The sequence below is a fragment of the Nannospalax galili genome, unplaced genomic scaffold, assembly GCF_000622305.1.
Source record: "Nannospalax galili isolate Female #2095 unplaced genomic scaffold, S.galili_v1.0 scaffold1532, whole genome shotgun sequence".
Lineage (NCBI taxonomy): Eukaryota > Metazoa > Chordata > Mammalia > Rodentia > Spalacidae > Nannospalax > Nannospalax galili.
The window spans coordinates 850,980-877,726 of record NW_008330832.1 but is presented as its reverse complement, the minus strand read 5'-3'; the positions used below and the strand labels follow the sequence as shown (position 1 = coordinate 877,726).

Below are 26,747 nucleotides of genomic sequence, written 5' to 3'. Positions count from 1 at the left end.
TTTTGTTTAGGATGCTGAAAGCTACCAGCTCTTGAGCCCCTTTCTTGCCATATCCAGTTTCTGTCTCCAGAGGTGCTAGTTCTAGAAGCTGCTCCTTTCCCTGCCTTGAGGCCTCTGTGCTAGGCTGAGGATGCAGAGGGCTGCCCCAGAGTGCCCATTCCCACGTGACCCTTTGTAGTTCTGGTTTAGTAATATCACTGGCCATCAAGCCAGATGCTGTGGAGTCATCTGTGTGGAGGTGTGTGAGTCACTTGTGTCCTTAGGGGCCATGCCCTGCAGGTTCTACTCTAATGCCCTCTCTGGCCTGTGGACAGCACAAGTGTCCAGGCCTCAGTGTAGAGAGCAAGAGGGGGAGGTCAGTTGCTTCCCATGCCAACACACAGACCATACAAGGAAACTGCCTGACTACAGCCCCATGTGCCTTCCTCTTATCTCTGTGTCTCATAGACAACTGTGCCTCGAGCAGGAGTGGGGACACCATGTCTGGCCTCATCACCTGGCCCTCTATCCACTGCAGCCATTCCTGGAGCCACCCTGGCCCTGCCTGTGCCCACACCAGGTATTGTCCACTCCAGCCTCTCAGGCCCTCCCTACGCACTGCCTCTGGGTCAGTACAGAGGCCTACTTCCAGTTCCAGTGTCTTGGGGGCCCTGGGTAGCCCCAGGAAGCCCACGAGGGGCTTGGGGCAGCCAGAGTCCCACCCAGATCCCTGTGCTACCAGTGTTCCTGCGGCCACCTACCATCAGCACACCAGGCCCCCGGCTGCACATCACATAGCCCTCTGCCCTGACCCTGGCCAGATGGAGCACTCTGAACAGCGTGGAAGAACCCAGTTGTGGTTTGGCCCCCTCATGGCGCCTCCTCATGGTTCCAGGGCACAGAACTCCAGCCTAGGGAATGCATGGGGGTGGCAAGTTGCTTCCCCTGCTGCCTCAGACTCCATCACTCTTGAGTCCCTGCAATCTACATGGGTAGTCTCCCTTGATTGAGGGTTAGAACCTTGTTGTACCCCTGCAGCAGCCCAGTGCCTTGAATTCCAGCTTTTCTGTTTCCTGATGGAAAGACATGTTTTAAATGGTCATTGAGCAGCAAAGGTGGGTTTCATTACAGTTGACTTGCGTGTTGCTGCCCCTACCGCGTTAAGTTACAGGGATGAGAACAGGTTATAAATATGAAGTCTGTGTCTAGTTTTAGTGTTCTGTTGCAAATGCCGTTTTAAAGACAGAAGCAGAAGTTGGCACTAACAGTGTGATCTGCAAATGCCAGATAAGCCCAGTTCAGCCCTTGGTAGGGTGAGGTGGCTCTACACATCTTCAGTGGTTGAGAGCCACAGGGCCCATCTGTGCATTGTTCTCCCCTGAGCTCGTCAGCAGTCTTGTTGGGCTGTGTGGAGCCTCCCAGGAAACACTAAGCAGGCTGCCCTGGTGGCTAGCTGGCCATGGTGAGCACCCCACAGAGATAAGCAGCACCTTACAGCTCAGGGGTCCCCACTCATTTTTTGCCTTTTCCATGGGCCATGCTCTGCCCAGTTCACCCTGTAAATCCTTCTGGGGGCTATCCTCAGGCCCACCTCCTGAGGGGAGCAGTGTTCCTGAAAGTTTCAAGGGGACGTGCCCTGGTTGCGGGCAGGGGGAGGGGTGAATGTTCCCTGACTCCCCCCTCAACAGATGTTTTGTGCCTCCCACTGGAGGATAGACTGCCTGGGGGCACCCCCCCCCCGCTGTGAATTGTACAGATTAGCTGTACACATGAGAACCAGCTAAATTATTTTAGTTTAAACACCTATTCCATCAATTCGGCTAGAATTGAATTTTCAGGGGACTGTGCAGAGCTTCTGCCAGGACACAATATTGCAATAAGAGATTTCTGTTCTCTGTGTCTGGTCTGAGAGCCGCATGGGCCCGCTTCTTAATGAAGTGGAGCCTATGTTCTCTCGTTTCCCCTGGCGCCTGAGTCCTTTCCTTTGACAACACTAGTGGCATGGGATCCCCAAGAGACTGTATGTGTGAAAGAGAAAAATAAACGTTTGCTTGAAAATACTGTGAAACAACAGCTTTTTTCTTACCCTCTGTTCACATAAAAGTCAAGCTGACCGGCCTTGTAGAAGATAAGTATGGGTGGCCTAGATATGGGTGGGCTCTGCTTGGAACCAGCAGCCATGTTGCCTGTACCCCAGAGGACAGGACTGGTGGGGCCAGGAGATAAGAGCCAGGCTCTGGTGGGGTTGCCTGTCTCCCAGCACTGTGCTTGCTGGGTGCAGCCTCCTGTCGCCAGGTTCTGCTGTACCCAGCCTAACACTGCAGCCTCTGTAGGCTGCATTGCTTAAAAAGTACAGGTAGAGAGGGTGAGTCTCACAGAAGGCATCCAGTCATTCCCACTGGCACTGGCTCCCAGAAAGTCCAGCTTGTCTGACTCACTGCGACTCCTGGTCACCCTCTTCCCTCATGGTGAGTGGGACTTCTCTTTCAGACTCTTGGGCTAGTTGAATAGACAACTTGGGTAAGGGCCAGCCCAGGACATGTGAAGGGCACTGACCTTCCTGATAGACCACAGGGCGTTAGGAAAGGTTATGGTTTAGAGAGAGGACTTTCCCTGAAGGGGCCCAGCCTGTTCTCCATGGATAGCCTTGTGCACGTGCACTATGGGCCTGGCCTCGACCACACTGGGCCCACCCTGCTAGATGTGTCACCTCTGCTGCTGTATGGAGATGCAACACTGGGCTTCATGCTTCTGCTCAGACCTCTGCAACTATAGCACATGCTTCATCTTGGCACTGGTCCTGTGCAGAAACAGGGCAGGTTTGGGATCACTGCTCTCTACCAGGGCTCCAAGAAGGACTTAGATGTCACAAATGAGCAAGAGCAAGTCCTTGTTGTCTATGTGGGTTTAGGTGGTCATGCTAAGCACCTGGCTGTTGCCTGAGGAAGATGGCCAGGTGATGTCTCCCAGGCTCTGTGCAAACGCAGGACTCTATAGTACACGGCCATATCCCAGCCTGGCTCTGGCTTTAGCTCTGCCATTCTTCCTTCATTTCAGCAGCTCTTAAGAAAGGGGCCAGGTGTCCAGACGGGGCTGCGTGCACAGGCGTCAGGGCCCAGCCTTGGGTGAGAGGCCAGTGCCTCAGAGGCCTATAGTGAGCTGTGGCCATTTTGTTTTCTAGATCCTGAGAGTGAAAAACCTGACTGAGCCGGCCCTGACCCCAGGCCCACATCGCATCATCCAGGTGAAGAAGTGACAGACTCCAGGGCAGCCACTCCTCTAGTCCACTCACGCTGTTTTGTAACCACTTTCTAAGAATTTTTTTATTCACAATTGGAAACACAAATGTAATGCAAGAATAAAACATATTTTGGGGGAGACAGGACTTTGGTTTTTCAAACTTCCTCTTGTCCAGTGGTCCTCTGGGCAGATAAGAGATCTGATGTGAACGGTGGAGGAGGATCCATTCTCTGCAAGGCCCTGGTCTTGAGGTCCCTTTTGCTGACTCAGCTCCATGTCACACTGTCTTCCCTCTGGTCTGTGGAGGCCAAAGTCATCTGCCCCCATCCTAGGGCTGGCATTCATGGAAAACTAGAAGTCAGCCTTTCTCCAAAACACATGTACCATGAGGAAAAGCACCAGCCAGCATGGAATCTGAAGCCTCTTGGGGTGTGGAGGACAGGACCACTAGCTCTAGAGAGAGTTCTATCACTCCTACTCCCACCCCACCTCCACTCATAGTGAACTGTGTCAGACATTCATATAAAAAGCAGAAAACCAGGCTTGGGAGATTGTTCAGTAAAGAGCTTGTAACACAACCATGAAGACCTGACCTGAGTAAGTCAGGCATGATGGTATACACTATGTCTCTAGTGCTGAGGATGGAGACAGGAGGATCCCTGGGCTCACTGTGCAGCCAGCCTAGTCTGTGTGGAACATCCAGTGAGACCCCCATCTCACAAAAGAAGAAAGGTGTGGCTGCGGAAATGGCCAGTGTGTAAAGTGCTTGCTGAGCAAGTTTCAGGCCCAGAGTTCAGATCCGCAGCACCTTCATGAAAGCCTGGCGCCATGATACACCTGTAACCCAGAACTAAAACAGGCAGCGATCCCTCGAGTCAGCTGGCTGCCCACCCTGGCTGAAACAGCGAACTCTAGGTTCAGTGAGAGACCACGTCTGAACAAATAAGGCGGAGAGCCACAGGGAAAGATACCCAGAGTCAACCTCTGGCCTCTACATGTACACACGGAGGCAAGTGCACCCTCACATATATTCACACATGTGTGTAGGATACACACATGAAGACAGGTGGACAGCACCTGAGGAACCACACCTGAGGTGGTCCTCTGGCCTCCACATACATATGCATACACATGCACACCCCACAAACACACAAGTGTGCACACACCCAGAGAAAAATCCTCTGGGAAACCATGCTGTGGAAACAGCTCAGCCTGGCCCACAGGAATGGGGCCAGAGCAGAACCTGGGGTCCGACATGTCAAAATAGGGCAGAACTGGGTCTGGGTGTTTGTTGGCGTCTAGTGCAGTTGAGCGTGTCCTCTAGTCGTGCATGGGAGCAGGTGTTAACAGCACCTGGACTTTCTTATCACTAGAGGTCACAGACACTGCTATGGCATTAAGGGGTTGCTGACATCCCAAGATGTCACTCACATCCATCATAACCTTGTACACATTGTTGGAGGTCTAGTTGACTCTCTGGAACCTGGGAAAAAATAGAAATACAAAGTTCCTCGTTTCCCCCAGTAGTCCAAGCAGATGTGGTCATGTTATATCTGTTTCAAGTTCACAAGTGACTTGGTATCCTAGACTGGGAGACCAGCCTTGACTTACTGGAAACACTAGCCAGTGGTATCTTGGTCATTCAGAGATGCCATACAAAATACCATAGACTGGTTAGCTTAGGTGGCAGAAATGTGTTGCTCACAGTTCAGAGGCTAGGAAGTTAAGGTAGGTTTAATTCCCATAGCTCTTCTGGCCTATAGGTAGCTTCCATCTTGCTCTGTGCCCTCATGACCTCTGTGCACAGAAAGATTCATTGTGTCTCTTCTTATTACAGGACACTAATGTTAACAGATCAGGGTCCTGCTCTTGTTGCTGCATTTGACCTTTCATCATTTCTCTAAATCTTGTCTCTAGATACATTTACATAAGGGGTTTAGCGGGATATACCTTTTGGTCCATAGTATAGGGCTCACTAATTTGGATACAAATTACAAAGGATGTAAGGTGGAGACTATCTGTACTCCTTTCTGCTTGCACACACTTGCCTTAAAACTAACATTAAGACCACCCCAAGTATATAATGAACATGAGAGAGGAGGGAGGGGAGGAATCAAGACATATTCGAAGCAGAAAACAGAGAAATGAAAATCTTCCCTGAATTCCACATAGATTCATGAGATGGAGCCCATGCAGTCCCTTCCTGCAGAATCCTGGGCTGCATAGGTCAATGGCCTGTGGTCACCGATCAGGCCAGTTGCACAAGGGCCAGTTGTCGGACAGGTACCAAAGGCCACAAGAAAAGGAGAGCAAAGAACAGGTGAGATAAAAATAAATAGCAAGATGATGGCTTATACCTAACCGTATGAACGACCATATTTTGTAACAATATGTAAATGGTCTCATCGGTTGAAAAAGTTTCAGAGCTGGGTGTGGTGGCACACGCCTTTAGTTCCAACACTTGGGAGGCAGAGGCAGGAGGATCTTTGTGAGATCAAGGCCAACCTGGTCTACGTAGCAAGTTCCAGACCAAATGGACCTACAGGGAGACCCTGTCTCAAAAAGACCAAAAAAAAAAAAAATTTCAGATTGGCTTTAATAACCATCAAGACTCAAGCATATGTTTCCTATAATAAATATAAAATCATACAAGTTAAGTTAGGGTAAAGGTGGGTAAGGCTATACCATCCTAATAAAATGAGGCAGGAATGGCTCTTATAAACATCAGTACAGGTTTGAGAGCAGTACTTCCTGACACTTGAAAGATGATAATTTCATAACGATCAAAGGATCAACTCATCAAGAAAACATAGTTCCCCATGTTTTTGTGTCTAATGGGAGTTTCAAAGTACATGACTAAATGACAGAACCACAAAGAAATAAATCCATAGTAGTCATTTCAGTAGCCTTAGTGATTGGAAGAACAAGTAGGTGACAACCCCTGTGATCAAGAGTATGACCAGTTTTGGATGTTTGCTGACAGCTTTTAAGCCTTATCTCTCCCTCCTCCCCTTCTGGCTCCCATCTAAGGCTGAGAGGACAGCCTAGCTGAGCACGTAAAAGAATCCCATCAACCCCCTAGGCTCCCATCTATTGCCTTCACCTATTTCACCCCAACCACTACAAAGGCCCAGCTTCCCTCTCTGTGCCATTGTGGACCTGCTTGGAAGCCAGCCTGTTCTCCCTAGAAAGCCTTGTTATGAGTGGGCAAGCCTCTTCATCCCTTCTGGATGGGCATGTGGGGGGGCGGCTATCACTCCCAATATCCAGACTGCATTTTGGATGGAGGTTCATCTTGCTTCTAGGGGGTAACCACCACAATCACAGAATATAGAAGATTTGAGCATCCTGTTGGCCTTAAATATAAAATAAGGACTGTATTGGTATTTCTAAACCGTTCCACCCACAGACAGACACAACCTCTCTTCCCCTTCCTCCCTCGTTCTTTTTTCCCTCCCTCCTCTCCTTCCTTCCTTTTTCTTCATCCTTCCCTCTTTTTTTTTTTTTTTTTTTTTTTTTGGTCTTCTTGAGACAGGATCCCTCTGTAGCCACAGATGACCTGGAACTCACTGTGTAGACCAGACTGGACTTGATCTTACAGAGATCCATCAGCCTCTGCCTCCCGATTGCTAGGATTAAAGGTGTATACTACCACAATGTTACCTATTGAACCCAGAGCCTCACACAGTAGCAAGCACTCTGTCATCTAAATACACGCCAAGCCTGAAACATTGGCTTTTTTTATGTCATATAGCCTATGTAGATGGGCAATATTCTAGAGCATACAAGTATGTGACACATTAAACATTTTTGATAATACACTTTAAAGGATTCAAGTCACGTAAACAACGTTCTCTGACCAGAATGGAACTAGGTTTGAAATAAAAAATGGATTGCTATAAAATACCCAAATGTCTGGAAATGAAGTAGCACACTTCCAAATAGCCTATGAATTGAAGAAATCAAAAAGGAAACTAGAAAAAAAGTTTGGATGAAAATGAAAACAAGCTGGGCTACTTGTGCAGACCTGCAATCCCAATGAGTCTAGAGGCTGAGGCCGGAGAAGTTCAAGTTCAGGGCCTGCCAGAGCCACTCAGTAAGACTTTGTCTCAAAATCAAAAAGAGAAAGAGAAGGAAGGGAGGGAGGGAGAGAGGAAGGGGGAAGGAGGAAGGGAGGGAGGGAGGAGGGAGGGAAGGTTAGGGATGTAGCTAAGTGGTAGAGCACTTGCTTTGCTTACACAAAGTCCTGGATTTAAGCCCCAGTACTGCAAAAAAGGGAAGGAAAAAGAAGAAAAAAAGGGCTGCGGAGCAAAGTCAAAAACCAACTCTGGGGAGAAATTTCTAGAATGAAGAATGCATATGAGGGCCAGTAAGACAGGTAAAGGCATCTGCTGCCAAGCCTGATAACCTGAGTTCAATCCTCAAGACACACATGGTAGAAGGGGAGAACTAATTCCTGTATATTGTCCTCTGATCTCCACACCTGCCCCCTGGTGTGTACATACATACATACATACATGCATATAGGAGCTGGAGAGATGGCTCAGTGGTTAAGAGCACTCACTGACTGCTCTTGAAGAGGACCTGGGTTTGGTTCCCAACACCCACATGCAACTAACAACCATCAGTAACTCCAGTTCTAGGGGATCAGACGCCCTCTTCTGGCCTCTGTAGGCATTGTACATACATGGTGCACATATATGCATTCAGGCAAACACTCTAAAAAATTAAAAGAACGTATGGGAAAGAAGAAAGGCTAAATCGATGTCTTTGTTTTCCACCTTAAGAAACTATACAAAATTATTAAGTTTGGGTTGGGGGCTCAGTATTTAAAGTCGCTGTCATACAACAAGCACAATACTTGAGTTCAGATCCCCATCAGCCATGTGAAAAAAAGCCAGATACAGTGGCTCTCATCTCTAACTTCCATGTTGAAAAAACAGAAATAGGCAGATTTCTGGCACTCACTGGTCAGCCAGTTTAGCCAAATTGAGGAGTTCTAGGTTCACTGACAGACATGGTCTCAAAAATAAGATGGAAAGCCATCAAGAAAGACACCTAATGTCAATCCCTAGCCCCCCCACACACTCATGCACAAGTACAAACACTAAACAGGCCCATGCAAACATACATACACCACCACCCATGCACTAAAAAAAAACCTTAAATCCTATGTAAGAAGAAATCAAATAGTAAAAATCAACAAATATAAGACAGTAACAAGACATATCAATGATAGTTTTGAAGCACTTGTGAAATTTAGCAAAACTGAAATATCACTAACCAGATGGATAAAAATAAACGAGAAGGCAAATGTCATGAGAAAGGTGGCATCAAGACTGTCCACAGCCATGAAAGAGACTGAGGAGATGTTATGAATGCTATGCCAATAAGCTTGGAAAGCTACATGAAATCGTGAGTTTCTTGAAAGACACACATTACTAAACATTTCTTAGCAAAATTGGGTAATCTGAATAGTCCTATGCACATGAAATAAATTTATTTTTAATTTAAAACCTTTCCACAGACTGGCAAGATAACTCAGTGGGTAGAGGTGCTTGCCACCAAACCTGGCAACCTGAGTTTGATCCTGAAATCCACATGGTGGAAGGAGATGACCAGTTCCCACAAGTTGTCCTCTGACCCGTGTATGTAAATACACACAAACACTAGATGATAGATGATAGATAGATAGACAGTAGATAGATAGATAGATAGATAGATAGATAATAGATAGATAGATAGATAGATAGATAGGTGATAGATAGATGATAGAGATATAGATAGATGATAGATGGATAGACAGACAGGTAGACAGACAAAGAGGGCTAGAGAGATGGCTCTCAGTGGTTAAGAGTACTGGCTGCCCTTACAAAAGACCTGAGTTCAGTTCCCAGCACCTACATGGCGCTAACAACCATCTGTAACTCCAGTTCCAGGGGATCTGACACCCTCTTCTGGCTTCTGCAGGCATTGCATGACATGAATGCACTTATCTACATGCAGGCAATACACACATATAAATAAATATATAAATAAAAAAGTAAAGAAATAAATTCAATAAAAACTTTAAATAATAAAAATTTAAAGCTCCAGGTGTGCATGGCTTCTCTTGTGTATTTACGGAAGAAATAATGATAGTTTTACACTAACTTTTCCACATAATTGTACAACCCTAGTTCTATGATAGACACTACTACAGGCAAAATATTAAAGAGGAGAACAGAGGCCAGTATCCCTCACAAACATAAATGCAAAACTTCTAAACAATATATCAAACAGAACACAGCAAACGTGGACAGGGTAAGACTTTGTGACTATGGAATTCGTCTTAGAAATTTGTAGATGGTTCAACTTTCAAAAATCAGTACATAATGCCAAATGTGATGGCTCACACCTTTAATCTCAACACTCTGGAGGTGGAAGTAGGCATATCTCTGTGAGTTTGAGGCCAGCTGGGGCTACAGCAAGACCCTGTTGTCAAAGCAAACAAACAAACGAACAGTACCCCAACACATACAACAAATGTGTTGAGACCAAACAGTATGAAACCTTTAGAGATGCATTGAAAAAAGTTAAAGATGTAAAAGACCGAGTCAGCACAGCTGAGAGAACCGAAGAATGCTTAAAGTGGACAGTGCAACAGTGTTAATTCAATAGTGTTAAATGTCAATTCTCCCCCACATGATGGACAAAGTCAGTGTAATCTGAACCAAACACCCAGGAGGTATTTTTCTAGAAATCGATGAGCTCATTCTGAGATTCATACAGAAATTAAAAGAAATTAGAATAGCTCATGAAACTTTGAGGGAAAGAAAAGTTGGAGGATTAACACTACCTGAATTTCAAACTTGTGCTGATTGCTGAAATCAAAATGCACAGTGTGTTAAATGGTCACTAGACAATACACTTGACAGAAACAACTTAAGGGAGGATTTGCTCATGGTTTCAGAGGATTTAGTCCATTATTGTGGAAGCACAGATATGTGTAGAACAGCTCACATTATGATGGTTAAGAAAGAGAGTGTGAGAGTGAGAGCAAGAATGAGGCAGGGAGAGAGGAAGGGGGGAGGGGGAGGCATGGAAGGAGGGAGGGAGGGAGAGAGAGACCCTATTCCATTCAGGTCCCCAACTTATGAAATTCTGCCATCTATATCCAGGACTGCTCTTCCCCCTTCCATGAATACTCTCTGGAAATGCCCTCACATACAAACTGGGGGTATGATTTATTTAACTCCTGGCACTTTTCAAGTGAGTGAGGTTAACAAGACCAACAACTGGAAGTCCACCCCTGGGCTGAGATGGCTCAGTGGTCAAGAATGCTTGCTGCTCAAGCAGGAAGATCAAAATTTGGATTCCAGCATCCGTGTAACAATACAAGTGTGATTCTACTCACACCTGTAACCCCAACACCGAGAGAGGCAAAGAGAGGAGGGTTGTGAGGGCTTGCTGGTTGCCAGCCTGGCCAGAAAAGAAGGTTCAGGTTCACAGAGGGACTCTGCCTCCAAAACAGCAAGACAAGGCAAGGTGATACAGGAGAACACCTGATGCCGTCCTCTGTATCCACACCTGTGTACAGGTGTATACACAAGCACAAGTGCATACACACACACACACACAAACGCACGCACGCACGCATGCACATGTGCACATATACCACATACAATTTAGTGAAGAAATAAAAACAACTTTTTCAAAAGTGATGTTCAGGTGAAGCTGGGTGTGGTGGTACATGCCTGTAGTTCACAGTACTAGGGAGGCTGAAGCAGAAGGATGGCAAGTTCAGTGTCAACCTGGGCTATATAGCAGCTTCAAGGCCAGCTTGGGCTATATGATGAGACCTTGTCTTGAAAGAAACGATGCTGGAACAACTGCGTATCCAAATATAAAACAGACATTCAGACCACTGTCAGAAATCAAGTTAAAATAGATTGACTCAAATACAAAACCTACAGTATGAAACCTTTAGCACATCAACAATGACAAGAAGAAGCCAGGAGCAGTGGCCATGCCTTTAATATGAGCATTTGTGAGGCAGAAGCAGGCAGATCTGGTCTACATAGCAAGTTCCAGGTCAGCTGGGGCTACAGGGAGACCCTTTCTCAAAAGAACAAACAACAACAATAACAACAAAACCCAGGAAAAATGATTTTTAAAAACCTGAATTAGGCAAAGATTTATTATATAAAACACAAAAAGAGCTGGAGAGATGGCTCAGCGGTTGGGAGCAATGACTGCTCTTGCAGAGGACCAGGGTTCAGTTTCCACAACCACATGGTGACTAACAGCCATCTGTAAGTTCAGTTCCAAGGGATCTGACCCCGTCTTCTGACCTCTGCAGGTATTGCATGACACGGACACGCTTACATACATGCAGGCAATGCACTCATACATATAAAATAAAAATTAAATAAAAATTTTAATCTGATAAATTTTAGTTCACTAAAATGAAAAACTTCACACACATCATACACATACATAATAAATGATTATGAATAAAGTTTAAACGGGGGTTGGGAGTGACAAGACAGCTCAGTGTGTAAAGGCACTTGCTGCACAAGTCTGACAAACTAAGTTCAATCCTCAGAAGCCATGATGGAAGGAGAAAACTAACATTTTTTTTAATGTGTGTAAGAGTGTTTTGCCTATAGGTATGTAATTGTACCTGTGTTGGACAGTAAATACTCAGGGAGGCTGGAAGAGGGCATTGAAACTAGAGTTACAGATGGTTGTTAGCCACCTTGTGGGTACTGGGGACTGAACCTGGATCCTCTGTAAGAACAACCAGTGTTCTTTACCACTGAGCCATCTCTCCAGCCCCAAGAGAGCCAATTCTTGAAAGGTGCCCTCTGACCTCCACACATGCACTGTGGCACACGTATCCCTGTGCCTGTATGCACATACACACACACATACAGAGAGAGAGAGAGAGAGAGAGAGAGAGAGAGAGAATAATAAATAAAAGTTTAAAATTAAGAACTCCACAAATCGGCATTAGCTTGCAGTGGTTAAGGCAGAGACTTATCAGAGTGCTGAGAAGCTGAGAATAAGTGACTCTAAGGGCGCATCCCACATGAGACATCTGTATCATTCTCCCCAAGGCTCAGGGAACACCACAGAAAGAAGGTAAGCACTGGAGGATGGGGAGGAATGCTGTGAAACTAACTGCCTTGTGGACAGGATATGGTTGTTTGCTCTCAAACTCACAGCAGCTATGGTTTACCTGCACAAAATCCAGCCAGTCAGCATTCCAGCATGGGTGGGGGAGGGGCTCTGTTAAGTGATTCGTGATTCAGCGACTAACCCCCGCCCCCACTAGAGCTGGTGATGTAGCTCAGTGGTAAGGCATTTGTTTAGCATGGGCAGGACCAGTTCCCAGCCAGCACTGCAAAATAAAAATAAAAATAAATAACCCTCACCCGTACTTAGACAACCCTAATTAAGCACAGTGGTTATCAAAAACAGAAGAGATGAAAGTAGACGAGGACATGTAGGGAAGAAGGGTCCAGAGGAATTGGGAGGGCTACGTAATACAAGGGGATGGCCGTGAATATGATCAAAATACATTATATGCGTGTATGAAACTGAAATCGTCAAAGAATAAAAAATTATTTGCAAAAGTCAGAGTTAAGCAAATAGTAACGCTATATACTGATGACAATTGACTTGTGTCTAGAAATAATGAACACTAACAATGATACTGTGCTAATGCCAGTTTTTAAAATGGGAAAAAGATTTAAAGAAACACTTCACCAAAGGAAAGATGGCAGCTAGCAAATGAGCACTTGTGAAAAACGCAAGTCAAAACCACAGACAGATGATGGGACTCACCTCTCAAAATGGCAGAGGTTATAAAGACTGCCCCTATTGTGTGCTGCAGAGACTTGGACTATCCTCCACTGCAGTGGAAGTAAAAACTGGCCCAAGTTTTGTGAAACAATTTAGCACAACAAAGGTTTAACCTAAATAAATATTCCATATCTTTGCACTCAGAGAGCCAAACGCTTGCATATTGTAAAAAATAAAATTAAACCATCCATTTCCAAGATAAGTGCTTTGAGTCAGCTTAGATGCAACTACAGATGAACAGGAAGTACTGGACCCCTGCTGTAGTTCACTAGTGTAGCCACCACCCCCAAACTAAAAGTTTAGAATAGAAATTGCTAAGAGCTAGGCTTGCCTAACAACCTGCAGATATGACAAAGTTCATGGGCCTGAAAAGCTTTAAAATAAACAGGATGTAAAATAGAGATAAACCCACAAATTGTGTTTGTTGGGAAATAAATGTAAGTGGCAGATAAGAGCACTGGCTGTTCGTGAAAAGGACCCCGGGCTCGGTTCCCAGTACCCACATGGTGACTAACAACCATCCATAAAACTAGTTTCAGGGGATCTGACACCCTCTCTGGCCTCTACAGGTGTTGCATGGACATACAGACAAAACACTCATACACATAAAATTTTTTAAAATTTAGAAAATCAAACAAATAAAAAACTGTTCTGTGCACTGTGTGTGCCCGCCATTTATCTGCATTGGCCCCATCTCCTAAAGGCTCCATCATCTCCCAACAGTACCTCCGGCTGGTATACTGGTTGCTTTTGTTGTGACAGACTACCTGACAGAAGCAACTTAAGAGAGGAGAGGATTATTTTGGCTCGAAGCTTCATGGCAGTGAAAGCTGGCAGCTAACACAGCTTGGTGTGGTGGTGGTGGGCACTTCATCAGATGGCCTGCTCACATCACTGCAGACAAGACACAGAGCTCAGACTGGAAACAGAAGCAGGAGTCACCTTCCAGGCCACCTCTTGGGACCCACTTTGGCCAGCTAGGCCACTGCCTCAAAAGTTCCACAACCTCCCAAAATAGCACCACCAAGTGCTCACACACATGAGCTTGTGGGAGACATTTCATATTCAAATCATAACAGCTGGGGATCATGCCTTGAACTTATGTGCCTCTGGGGAAGATTCCAGAGCCATTAGCTAGTCATTGCTGGAGGTAGGCCACAAGTTCATAGAGCTTATCATTATATGATATTTTCTGGCTTGTAGATCTTTGAATATTTTTTCCAACTAAATATGACATTTATTGGGCACATCCTTTCTATTTGCAGGCTGGCTCTGGGCCACAAGCCCACTGTGTATGGCCCCAACAGAGGGGCCACTATGCTTCCCATAGAAGCCAGCCCAGCTTGCACTCTGGCTGAACCAACAGACCCTGTGGGATCCCTTCATTCACTCTCATGGCCAAGAGATTTCCGTCATTCCCATACAGAAATCCTCTTCTCTCCTTATATGATGTATAATCCAGTTATGACTAGTGTGCAAACATGACATCCTCCCAGTACAAGGATCTCCAGGGCAAAGGAAGCTGGAAGGCAACACCGCGAGCTTCGGCGGAGCAGGGCCTGGGGTCTGATGTCATTTCTTTCCAGAGGTGTTCAGGGAACTCTAAAAATAATTACAGAGTGTATTTTGAAAACGTCTCAAAAACAAAGGATGGGCCTGCAATTATCTTGTTTGCCCAAACTACTGCTCCTCTTTGTGCAATTATGTGGTCAGTAGGCATCAGGAGAAAATGACATGTTTGTGTGCTGTGCTGGGAACCCCGCATGCCCCAATGTGAAGAATCAGCTAAAATCAAGTAAAAAGTCATTGGTTTCCACTTCTTGTCAGAGGTGGGAGCAGGGCTGTTAAACACCCAGAATGCCAATGCTGAAGGTTCCTGGGAGCCCCTATGCTCCAGATTCTCTGCTGCCTGTCTGTTTTGGGGTGGCGGGCTCAGAGAGACTCCCAGTTCCCACTGTACACAGGCCTCAGAACAGTCCTGAGGAAAAAATTTACATTGAATTTTTATTTATTGTTCTGTTTCCTTTTGCTTTTTGACATAAAGTCTCTCTGCAGCCCCAGCTGGCCTGGAACTCGCTATGTAGACCAGAGATCTGTCTGCCTCTGCGTCCCCAATGCTGGGATTAAAGGCATGTGCCATCAAGCCTATTTTTTTAAGTGTATGAGTGTTTTGCCTGCATGTATGTAAGTATACCACATGTGTACAATGTCTGCATAGTCAGAGAAGGATGTCAGATCCCCTGGAACTGGAGTTACAGGTGGTTGTTAGCCGCCATGTGGGTGCTGGAAACCAAGTCTGGGCCCTCTGCAAGAGCCATCTTAGCCAATTAACCACTGAGCCATCTCTCCAGCTCCACACTGAATGTTTACAGGAAGCAGGAGCTGTCTCACCTGAGTAGGGTAGCTGTGATGGTCAGGCAACACAGCAGGTTGGGGAAACGTGTGGCTGCTGGGGCTCAGCCTGTGACCTTGAAGGTACAAAGTGTGTCCCCACAAGAAACCCTGGTCCCCATGAGGATCCCAGTTTGGCTCCTAACTTAAGGTTCTAGAAAGTTCTCAGGTGTACCCTAGGATAGGGAGTCTCCAGGACCACTGTTGGGCTTCCTCAGCTTCTGACTGTCCTGGGCATGTAGGTGGGACCAAAGCTTTGTCTTGTGAGTGAGGAAGCCCCAGTAGCTGTCAGGGCCAGCACAGGCACTTCACCAGTTGGGCCTGATACAGGGCCTATAAGGTGGGGCTGAAATAAGGTGCTGGCCTAGTTCTTTGTGTTGCTAGAACAAAATACCTGATACTGGGTAATTTGTCTGTGTGTGTGTGTGTGTGTGTGTGTGTGTGTGTGTGTGTGTGTGTCTGTGTGTCTGTGTACAAAATGTGCATATGTATAATGTATGTATATGTATTATGTGTGTATATATATTATGTGTGTATGTGTGTACATGTTCATGTGTGTGTATGTGTGTACATATGCGTGCCACAGCATGTGTGTAGAGGTCAGAGGTTAACCTTGGGTGTTGATGCTCATCTTCAACCATGTTTGAGGATCTGTTGTTGTTCGTGTCTGTGTACACTATGCTGGCTGGCCCCCAAGATTTTGGGGATTCCCTTGTCTCCACCTCCCCTCTTGCTATAGGTGTGCTGGGATTAACAGATGTACTGCTGTACCTGGCTTTATCTGGGGCACCAAATTCCTATCCTCATGTTTATGCAGCAAGAACTTTATCTCCAAGACTGCATAATGTGTAAAGAGCAGAAATCCCTTCTTAAAGTTCTGGAGGCTGCAAGTCTGCTCTGAGAGCAAGGCACGGGTGTCTGGTGAGGGCTGCTCACTGTTTCAAAAGTCATAGCTGGGGCTAGGGATCTATCAAGGCTTAGAATGCTTGCCTAGCGTGCACCAAGGCCTAGATTCAATCCCCTGCATTGCACAAACCAGGCACGATGGCACACCCCTGTAATCCCAGCACTCAGGAGCTGGAGGTAAGAGGATGAGAAAGTCAAGATCATTCTTGACTCTGTAGTGAGTTCAAGACCAGTCTGGACTACATGAGGCACTGTCTTCAAAGCAAGACAAAAACAGAAAAGTCAAACAGTGCCTGGCTGCTGTGTTCTCACTTGGCAGAAGGCAGGTATATCAGTTAGTTTTGTATTGCTGTGACCAAAATATCTAATGGAAAGGACTTGAGAGAGGAAAGGTTTATTTGGGCTCATGGCTTCACAGGATTTCATTCCATCCTAGTGAAGAAATTACAGCAGAGCAGCGCCAGGAGGTAGAAAGAGAAGGCTAGAACTGGGAATAGAGCCATAACCTTCAAAAGCTGGCCTTCAGTGATCTGCTTCTGCCAGCTAGGCCTTGCCTACAGTCAGGGTACAGGTGCTCAAAGCCTGAGCCCATAGGGACAGTTCATATTGAAACCTTAATAGTTCAAACAGCAGGGCTCTGTGAGTTTCCACGGCCCTTTCCTGAGACACTAGAATCTGTTCAGGAGAGTGAAACCCTCAGAGATTTGCTCATTTCCCACAAGACCCACTTCCTAATATCACCACAGCTGGGATTACATTTCAACACATGCATTTTGGAGAAGGTACGGTGAAACCATTGCAGACAAGACACAAGGTTTCAGTACATGCTTTTCGACTTTCTGAATGTGGAAAGCCATTGTAAGCACCTCGTCTAAGCTGGCTAGGCCCAGCAGAACAGAAGTCTGTGTGCTTTATGGCCCTAGGCCTCTTGGGATGTTTAAAGTACCTAAGGCTGCTGCTCTCTGAAAACAGCTCCGGTTAAGAAATGCTGGACATTCCTGTGTCCACCTGGACACAGCAGCACACACCTTTAACACCAGCACCTGGGACGCAGAGGCAGGTGAGTATTTGTGAGATCAAGGGCAGCCTGGTGTACATAGTGAGTTCCAGTCCAGCTGGGGCTACAGGGGGACCCCGTCTCAAAAGGACCAAAAGAGAGAGTGTATGTGTGTATAACCACCCTCTCTATCTTGTAGACCCCCTGCTTGACCATTTCCAAAAAACTGAGATTAAACCAGGAGATCCTTGGCATTTGTCCACTTTCGCTGTCCTCTTGAGAGCTTTTATTGGAAGTTCAGCGTTTGAAGTTCACACAGAGTTTACATATGATAAATGCTCAAGCAATGCAAAACACATAGGAATTTTTGCATTATAATGGTGACAAGGCAAGGCCAGCACACCCAAGGCGTGGAGACTGGCCCAGAAACAAACCTCCTTTGATGTATGTAGAAACATGAAAAGGGGGAGGGGCAGCACCCGCCCTGGAATTCCAAGGACAGCTTGTCTCTTCAGCCCAGCATTCTGGGAGTAGACTGCTCCCTCCTCAAGCCTCTACATCAAAAAAGTACAGAGAAATCTGTTAACACTTAGTGAGCCAAGTAGTATTGTCATTAAAGGACAAGGTAGGTTACTGAGAGAGAGAGAGAGAGAGACAGAGAGACAGAGACAGAGACAGAGAGACAGACAGACAGAGAGACACAGAGACAGAGACAGAGAGAGACAGAGAAACAGAGGCAGAGAGAGACAGAGACAGAGACACAGAGACAGAGAGAGACAGAGAAACACAGACAGAGAGGCACAGAAAGACACAGAGAGACAGAGAAACAGAAAGACAGAACTGCTACCCCCCTCCGTGTCCCCAGGCCTGGGTGACCTAGAGGATCCTTGCTGTTCACACATCATGACTGTGACCTCTGTTCATTTGCACAGAGGAACTCCCAAAATTGCCTCAGGAATGGCTATTGAGGGAAGATCTGTTTGGCCCTTGAAAAGAGCAGAGGAGGAAAGCACTTCCTATGAGCTGACCGGCAGACTTCTTTCTGCCTTGGAAACAGTCACGCCTGGAGCCATTGTAAGCACCTCTGTTTCCTGCTGCCTAAAAGACACTGGTTTAGTATTTCTCCCTGACAGGTTCAAATCTTTAAAGAAGAAAAGGGTGGCCTGGTCAACTGTCCTCTGCTCACTGGCAGGACTGAGGGAGCAAGTCCAGCACAGCAACTGTTGAAGCCTGGAGCACAAGTTGGGCCCCTGGGGACAGCTACTCAGATTGCCAATGCCACTCATGTCTTGTGCCAGCTCTTGGCATCTCCAAGTAATTGCTTTCAATATATTAAAAGATGGATGAAGAGGTTAAATTTTTGCTTAAAAAGAAAAGCTTGTCGCCACTAAAATCTGTTGCATTATACTACACTGAGAATGCTTTAAAAAAAATATCTGTAAGAGCTTCTCAGCACAGATATTTTTTTCAGAGTGATTCATAAACATTAATTAAGCAACTGCCAGCTGCTGTGTGGTCCAGGAGGATGAACACAATCTAGAGAGAGGGACTTAGAGAGCTATGGGGCCGGTCGGTGGTAATGGGCCTAGCATTGGGAATGGCAGGGGATGGCTGTGTCGGTTACCCTGGGCTTCTGCAAAGGCGGCTTTACATGCATGAGCTCAAGGCGGCTGCCTCACGACTCCCACACAGACTCCCAGTAGAATGTCACTTTCAAAGGGAAAGTCACTGCGTGGATAACCCCAGGGGAGGAGAAACCAATGAGGCCTTGTGATTCTGGGAGTGGGTTGGGTACAGGCTTTGCTGTGGGTGTAACCAGGGCACCATGTCCCTGCAACACAAGTGAGAACTGTGGGGGGAGGGGGATGCAGAGCAAGGATAGCCAAATATGATTGGGTAGAAAGGGAGGCAGCAGGGCCAGCATGGCAAAGGAGGCCTAGGGTGGTGTTTTTCTTTGGCAGGCAAACACTAGCCCCTGAATAATTTCCCTTGCCCCCATCTCTCAGAAGGATAGCAAGGCAGCAAGGGGATAATCCACCAAACTATTTCTGTGAAAAATATGAGCTTTGCTATTATATCATTGTTTCAAGATGGTTAGGCCCACTGCTGAGATGTAGCTCAGTACTAGAATGCTTACCTAGCATGTACAAGATCCTGTTTCAATCCTCAGCGTGGCCCTTCCAAAACGCAAACACCATGGCACATCCAGCACATGATGCAATCAATACTCGACTCTGGGTCAGATCCAGAGAAAAGAATAAGAAGTGAAGGCAGAGACCCCACCAGATGGACTTGAACCAGGGTCCAGTCTACAAAGAGGAGGGTCAACACAGAGGAATCATTTCCTCCATGCTTCCAAGTGAAGCCAACCATGGTCGAGCAGGACCTTTGACTTATCTTCACATAGGTGGAACTGGTAAAAGAAAGGAGCCAGGGGCTCCTCCCAAGCCCATGGGACCCCTGAGGAACAGATCCTCAAATGACCTTAAGAGTAAAAATAAATTGGTTTATCAGGGCCAACTGTATGGCCTTAAACATCCAAAAGGAAAGTATAACCAAAGATTAAAGGAGCCAATATAATTTCTTGAGTCCATATGCATAGCTAAAGGCTACATAACAAGCAACAATGCTAGACAGACGATACCTTCTTTTTAGCTGATTCCCAGATAGTAACCCAGAATGGAACTGGGAAAATGAACAGCAGACCCCAATCTTATCCAAAGGAATATAGACAACTGATTACCGCTAGATGAAGAACAGCCGACCCTCCTAAAACAAAGACCTCTAGACAGACTGACTAGATTCACCAGAAGGGCAAGTAGTGGGGAACGTCTGGGGGTGCCGACACCACAGCATACAGGAGCAGGGATATCAGAGTATAAGGGCCCTAGTGGAGGGAGGGAGGTGATGGGAGGGTGCCATCTGGGAAGTGGGTGTATAGTTGAATAAGATGGTTTGGGATGTTCTATGCGATACACACACACAAACACACACACACACACACAAAATCAACGAATTTAAAAAAATGTATTATATTTGAGGACGAAGCATGGAAATTTATGTCATGTTAATTAGTAGAGGTGATAAACATTCCATTGAAATCTATCCGATGACTTTATAGACATACACAGGTGCCAGGGATCCAAGTACAACTGATTATGACTAGGAATAATCAGATACATTACAGATAAGAGATGCATGTGCCAACACCTCAGTGTTAGTAGCAAAAACAATGAGCCTTTCTGCAAGGAACAATATATTCTAAAATGAAATGGACATCTTTTTTAAAGGTTAAAAACTCATTCAATTTTTGACTTACAGGGCTTATACTGAGTTCAATATTGTATAACTATATTAATTCAACTGTGAACCTAGAAACTTGCAGCTACTTATAAAAGAGACTCTTGCTCTGGAGTGTGTTACTGAATGTGTTAAAGCTGTAGTGAAGTGCTTCTTCTAATCATGTAGTTATTAAAAAATTTAAAATGATTAAAAAAATAATTCTTCAAAGCATGAAAATTTTCTCCTTAATAATTAGTAGATGTGAAAAACATTACCATTGAAATCTACCTGACGACTTTATATCCATGCTTAGATGCCAAGGAACTCGGAAAGTAACTGACTGTGACTAGTAATAATCGCTTTGCACATCTTAATGTCAATTGCATTAAAAATGAATTTTTCTAGCCAGGTGTGGTAGCGGTGGCGCACGCTTGTAGTCCCAGCACTTGGGAGGCAGAGGCAGGCAGATCTCTGTGAGTTCAAGGCCAGTCTGGTCTACATAGTGAATTCCAGGACAGCTGGGGCTACAGGGAGACCCTGTCTCAAAAAAAAAAAAAAAAAAAAAGAATTTTTCTGTATGAAACTCTGTATTTTAGTAATGAAATGGAGATCTTTTTTAAAGGTTAAAACCTCATTTAATGTTATGTCTTATAGGGTTTATACTGAGTACAATATTATATAACTGTAATAATTCAACTGTAAACCTAAAAATTTACAGCCAATTTTGAAAGAGATGCATCTTAGCTCTGGAAATTGTTATTGAATATGTCAATGCAGTTGTAATGAAGTGCTTCTTCTAAGCATGCGGTTATTAAATAAATAATTTAAAAAAAAATAAGAGAAGTGAAGGCAGTCAGAGCCCTTATCCACAGGGGCTACGGTTCAACAGCAGTGGGTGTCAGACACCACAGACACTATCAACTTCTGCACACATTGTGCTCTTTCCCTATACATACACAAAGAGTTTAATTTATAAATTAGACACAATAAGAGATTAATAATAACTATAAAATACAGAACAATTTTTTAAAAATATACTGTAAGGGCAGGGGAGGTAACTCAGTAGAGTGCTTGCTTGCCTACCATGCATAAGGCCCTGAGTTCAATCCTCAGCACTGCATAAATGGTATGTTGGCTTGTGCCTGTAATCTGGAACTCAGGCAGTAGAGGCAGAAGGATCAAGAGTTCAAGGCTGGGGCTAAAGAAATGGCTCAGTGGGTAAAATGTTTGTCTGACAACCTGAGTTCAATTCCCAGAAGGAAGAGAAAGGTTCCTGGAAGGAGAGACTCCACTCCACAACTTCACATGCATTCTCCTGCACACACAGCATATCAACACACTAATAAATAAATTAAAAGAGTTCAAGGTAATTTTTGGTTACACAGTGGGTTCAAGGCCAGCCTGGGCTACATGAGACCTTGTTGTAAAAAAAAAAATTTATGTGGGGCTCAGCAGTTAAGAGCACTGATTTTTATTGCAGAAGACCCAGGTTCTGTTCCCAGCCACAGCTAACAACCATCTGTAACTCCAGTTCCAGGGGATCCAAGGCCCTCTTCTGGCCTCTGCAGGCATTGTACAACACTGGTGCACTTACGGACATGTAGGCAAAACACTCATACACGAAAACTAAAAATAAATATTTTTTTTCTTAAAGAAAAAAGTACAAGGGCTGGAGAGATGGCTCAGCGGTTAAGAACACCAGTTGTTCCTGCAGAAGACCAGGGTTCAAATCCCAGCGACCACATGGCAGCTAACAACTGTCCGTAACTCCAGTTCCAGGGGATCCAACAGCCTCTTCTGTCCTCCATGGGCATTGCATGACACAGACGCACTTACTTACATGCAGGCAATACACGCATACACGTAAAAAAATAAAATATTTTTTAAAAAAGAAAAGAAAAAAGTACATAATAAGAATATGCACTTTATGGGTTGGAGAGATGGCTCAGTGGTTAGGAGCACTGATTGCTCTTGCAGAGGACCTCAGTTTGATTCCCAGTACCTACATGGTGGCTACGAACTGTCCTTAACTCCAGTTCCAGGGGAAACCAAAGCTCTCTTCTGACCTCTGCAGCATTGAACAACACGGGTGCACTCACATACATGCAGGCAATGCACTCATACACATAAGATAAAAATATATTTTTCAAAGTGCACTTTAGGACCATTATTAACTGGAACATAAACATGTATTGCCACAATAATCAATCTGATGGCACAGATGGCTACTAAGTGACTAACAGGTATATATATAGCATGGGTATGCTAGATAAAAGGATGGTCAAACTTGGGTGGAGGCACCATGAGACTTCATCATACTAGAATGGTGCACAACTTAAAACTTACAAATTACTCATTTCTGGAATTTCCATGACATAATTTTCTGGCCACAGTAGACCACAGGTAACTGAAACTGTGGAAGGTGAAACTGCGGATGAATGGGAGGGCCATTGACAAAGCCAAAGCCAGAGCAACATGGGAGATGGCGAACTCTGAGGGACATGAGACACTCAGAAGGATGGAGAGTAGACTCAGAGTCCCTGAGGAGAGTGAAAGACAGATTCCTAGAAAAGTGCCCTGTGCCTAGAGACAGGAGCATGTGTTGCTTGAGTCATAGGGTACTGGTCGGGGTGTTCAGCTGGAGCAGCCCTGCCATCAACTTCCCTGACTTATATCTTCTGGAGTCAAGCAGCAACCATGGTGGTGCTAGACTTGGAGCAGGGGCACAAAGAGGATTGCTCACAGATGGTCAGTAGCTGTCCTCAGGGAATGCAAAGGGGTGATCATTTCAGAAAGCCAGTGTGATGGTTTGAGTGAAAATGTGCCCCATAGGCTCCAAGTATTTGGACATTTTGTCCCCAGATGATGGCGCTGTTTTGGGAGGTTTTAGAAGGTGTGGCTATTCTGGAGGAAGCATGTCACTGGGGATGGGCTTAGAGAATTCTTAAGCCTTGCTGGATCCCCAGTTGCTCTCTTGCTTCCTGTGCCTGTATGATGATGTGAGAGCTTAGCTTCTGCTGCTCCTGCTCCAGCCACCTCCAGACACCATGCCTCCCTGCCATGATGGACTGTAATTCTCCTGGAACCGTAAACTCAAATTCTTCCTTCTATAAATTGCTTGGTTCAGTGTTTCTATCATAGCAACAGAAAAGTGACTAATACAGCCAGCTTCTCAAGACCTGGCCCAGCACAGCACAGCTCCTCCTGTCTCTTCTGACAATGTAGCACCACGCACCATCCATTCCCTCCAGCTCAGTGGCCAACAGGTGTTAGGAGCTGCAAATATGAGCACATTTACAAGGTCCACAAGAGAGACCAATGAAGGAGACTGACCATGAGGAGAGTGACCATGAGGAGAGTGAAGAATGAAAGATAGTGACCAATAAAGGGAACTCACCAATGAGGGAGGGAGGGAGGGAGAGAGAGAGAGAGATCAATGCAGGACAGTGAACAATGAGAAGAGAGACCGATGAAGAGAGTCAGTAATGGGGGAGATTCACCAATGAGAGACTGACCAATGAAAGTGACCAGTAAGAGAGACTGATCTGGTTCTAACCCCTTCCTGCCCCTATCTGTGTCTGTGACTCTCTGAATCTTAAGTTCTCTTGTTGTGCATGAGTCAGGGTATAGATCTGGAGCAAGATGCAGCCCCTCCTCAAGGATGGCTGCAGGCAGGACATGTCCACCTTGTGTGAGCAGCAGCTCCCCTGTGGAGCAGAGTAAGAAGGCACATGAGTTTCCTGGATCCAGACAACTTGGACTTTACCCCATGCACCAGGCCAGTGTGCATGTGTGTGTGTGTGTGTGTGTGTGTGTGTGTGTGTACTTTACTCCACTTGGCAAAGAGATCATCAGTTTTCCCAGTGACAGAGAGTCGGGAGGAGGGGCCAGCAGCTCCCTGGAAAGTTCATGGCCTGACACAGGCCTTAAGTCAGTAGTGAAGTTGAGCCTTAGCCTCTCACTGACTGCCCCCTGCAGAGCAAGCTTTGGTACCTTCAATATCATGGGCCACTAAGAGCTACCTTCCCCAAAGGCAGCAGTTCCCCAAATCAGGTTTATTCTCTTCGCAGGTTTGCATAATTCTGGGAGTTTCCTGCAAACCAAAATGTTAATTGAAGAAGCTGTCAGAGTATACAACTAGCAAGTATGCAGTCAAGACAGTGGCATGTCTATCGTACAGACAGGCACACATCGAGCCTGGCACAGGAAGGCCATCTTGTTTCCATGATTTTTCAAAAGACTGACAGGAATAAAGAAGGTCCCCTTACATCTTTACATTTTTTAATTTCAAAAATACTTTAGTTGTATTGAGGTACAATTGACATGTAGTAAACTACGTATATTTAAGGTGCACGACTTAGCCACCATCTAGCACCAATTCATTTTCTGTATCACCAAATATCTATCATCAGTCATCTACCTTTGATGTATCTATGCTCGCTTTCTTTTTCTCTACATCCATTGATGGATTTATGCACCTATCTATCTACCTTTCTCCATTTATTCATCTGTGTGTCTGTGTATAACTGTATGTGTACATCTGTTTGTTACAAGTGGAATGAGGTAAGTCTGTGTGTCTGTGTGTATGTCTGCTTGTGTATGATAATGGGGTGGGATATGTGTGTGGTAGGTGTGGGGAGATGTGTGTGTATTTGTATTCTAGAAAACTGTATTCTAGAAAACAGCAAATACATTAAAACAGATACTAAAATTAACCCTGCGTTCCCATCATCTCTTCACATTTCCCAGGTATGTTCCATCCTCCCCACTTTTTATTTTCTGCTTTTCCTTTCTGTTGGCCGTGGATTTTGACATGTCAGAAGTTGTGTCACTCCACTTAGAACACACGTACTGAGTCTGAATCTCTAAGAAATACGGCATTGTGGGGTCTGTCCCTCCCCTCGTGGGTCGTTGGCCACCGGTCCACGAGGACAAAGGGAGCAGAAGTGACAAACGGGGTCAGGACAGCCAGTGAGCACTGACGGAAGAAAGCCCTTCTGGAGATTCAGTGATACAGCTCCAGACTCAGTGAAACAGCTCCGTTTATTCAGTGGGGGTTAGGGAAAATATAGTGTGGAGGCAGCAGCCAAACCTTCAGCTGATAGGTGCTCATAGTACGCTTTATTTACATGTAGTAGAGGGATCCTATCATCAATGCCTAATTATCATATAGAAAAAACCTGGGGGTAGTTTTTATTCCGGGTAACTATGCCAAAGGTCATGTTCCAAATAAGGTCAGGCAGAAAACAGGAGGCCCTCCGCTGAGAAAGGGAGTCATTCCATATAGCGCCGAGCCCCTTAGACCTATCCGGACATGGAGGACTACGACCCTAGCAGGAGGATCCCCCAACACAGCATCATTGCATAATATCATCTGATCTTGAGTTCATGGTCAAATTTCTTGGTTGCTTCAATATTCCATTGTAAAGTTGCTTTGTTATAATTGTGATCCAAATCAAGCTCAGAGGCAGAGTTTGTCTCAAGTCTCCTCTCTGCTGTAGTTTTTCACCCATTGGTTTCATCCCATTAGTTGAAGATACCAGGTCATTTGCCCTGTGAAAGGCCCCCATTCTAGAATAAGCTGACTGCTTCCTCTGATACGATGTCATTTATCTTGTTTCTCTGCCTCCAAATTTCCATGGCTAGATCCATGTGACTGACAGTGACTGTGACATGCCTTTTACAGCAACTTTGCTAGTTTAGGGATGCTAACAATTTGTCAGCCTGATTTACGTTCTTTGAAAGTTCCCCATCAACTTTTGGCATAAAAGTGATCTTCAAACTGCTATTTGGTCACAAACTCAATTTGATGGATCACCAGAGCAGGTTTTTGGACAAAAAAAACCCAACAACTAGAAAGTTATAGAAAATAGTAGGTGAGGGGAACGGGCTGACAGGATGAACTCACAGAGATTCACCTGTCTCTGCCTCCCAAGTACTGGGATTAAAGGCCTGTGCCACCATGCCCAGATTAAATTTTTTTTAAAAAAAGAAGAGGACAGGAAGTTGGGAGGAGAGTAAGGGAGGGGAGATCTGGGAGGGTTAGGGGGAGGGTAAGAGGTGAATATGTTTAAAACACATTGTATGCATATATGAAATTCTC

General features: G+C 45.4%; 1 protein-coding gene across 11 annotated transcripts in view; it reads left to right on the top strand.

Annotated features, from left to right (window-relative positions):
* Positions 1-3,357, top strand: part of Wnk2 (WNK lysine deficient protein kinase 2) — a 120,751-nt gene extending 117,394 nt beyond the window's left edge. For 9 of the 11 annotated variants that reach the window (XM_008852767.2, XM_008852761.2, XM_008852757.2 and 6 more), the window contains 2 exons: positions 448-559; positions 3,161-3,357. In XM_008852767.2, the coding sequence (XP_008850989.1) occupies positions 448-559; positions 3,161-3,186 (138 nt within the window). In that variant the 3' untranslated portion in view covers positions 3,187-3,357. Of the gene's footprint in view, positions 1-447; positions 1,733-3,160 lie in introns of those variants that run through there. The other 2 variants (XM_008852737.2, XM_008852706.1) reach the window with 2 other exon arrangements.
* The last annotated feature ends 23,390 nt before the right edge of the window (positions 3,358-26,747 follow it).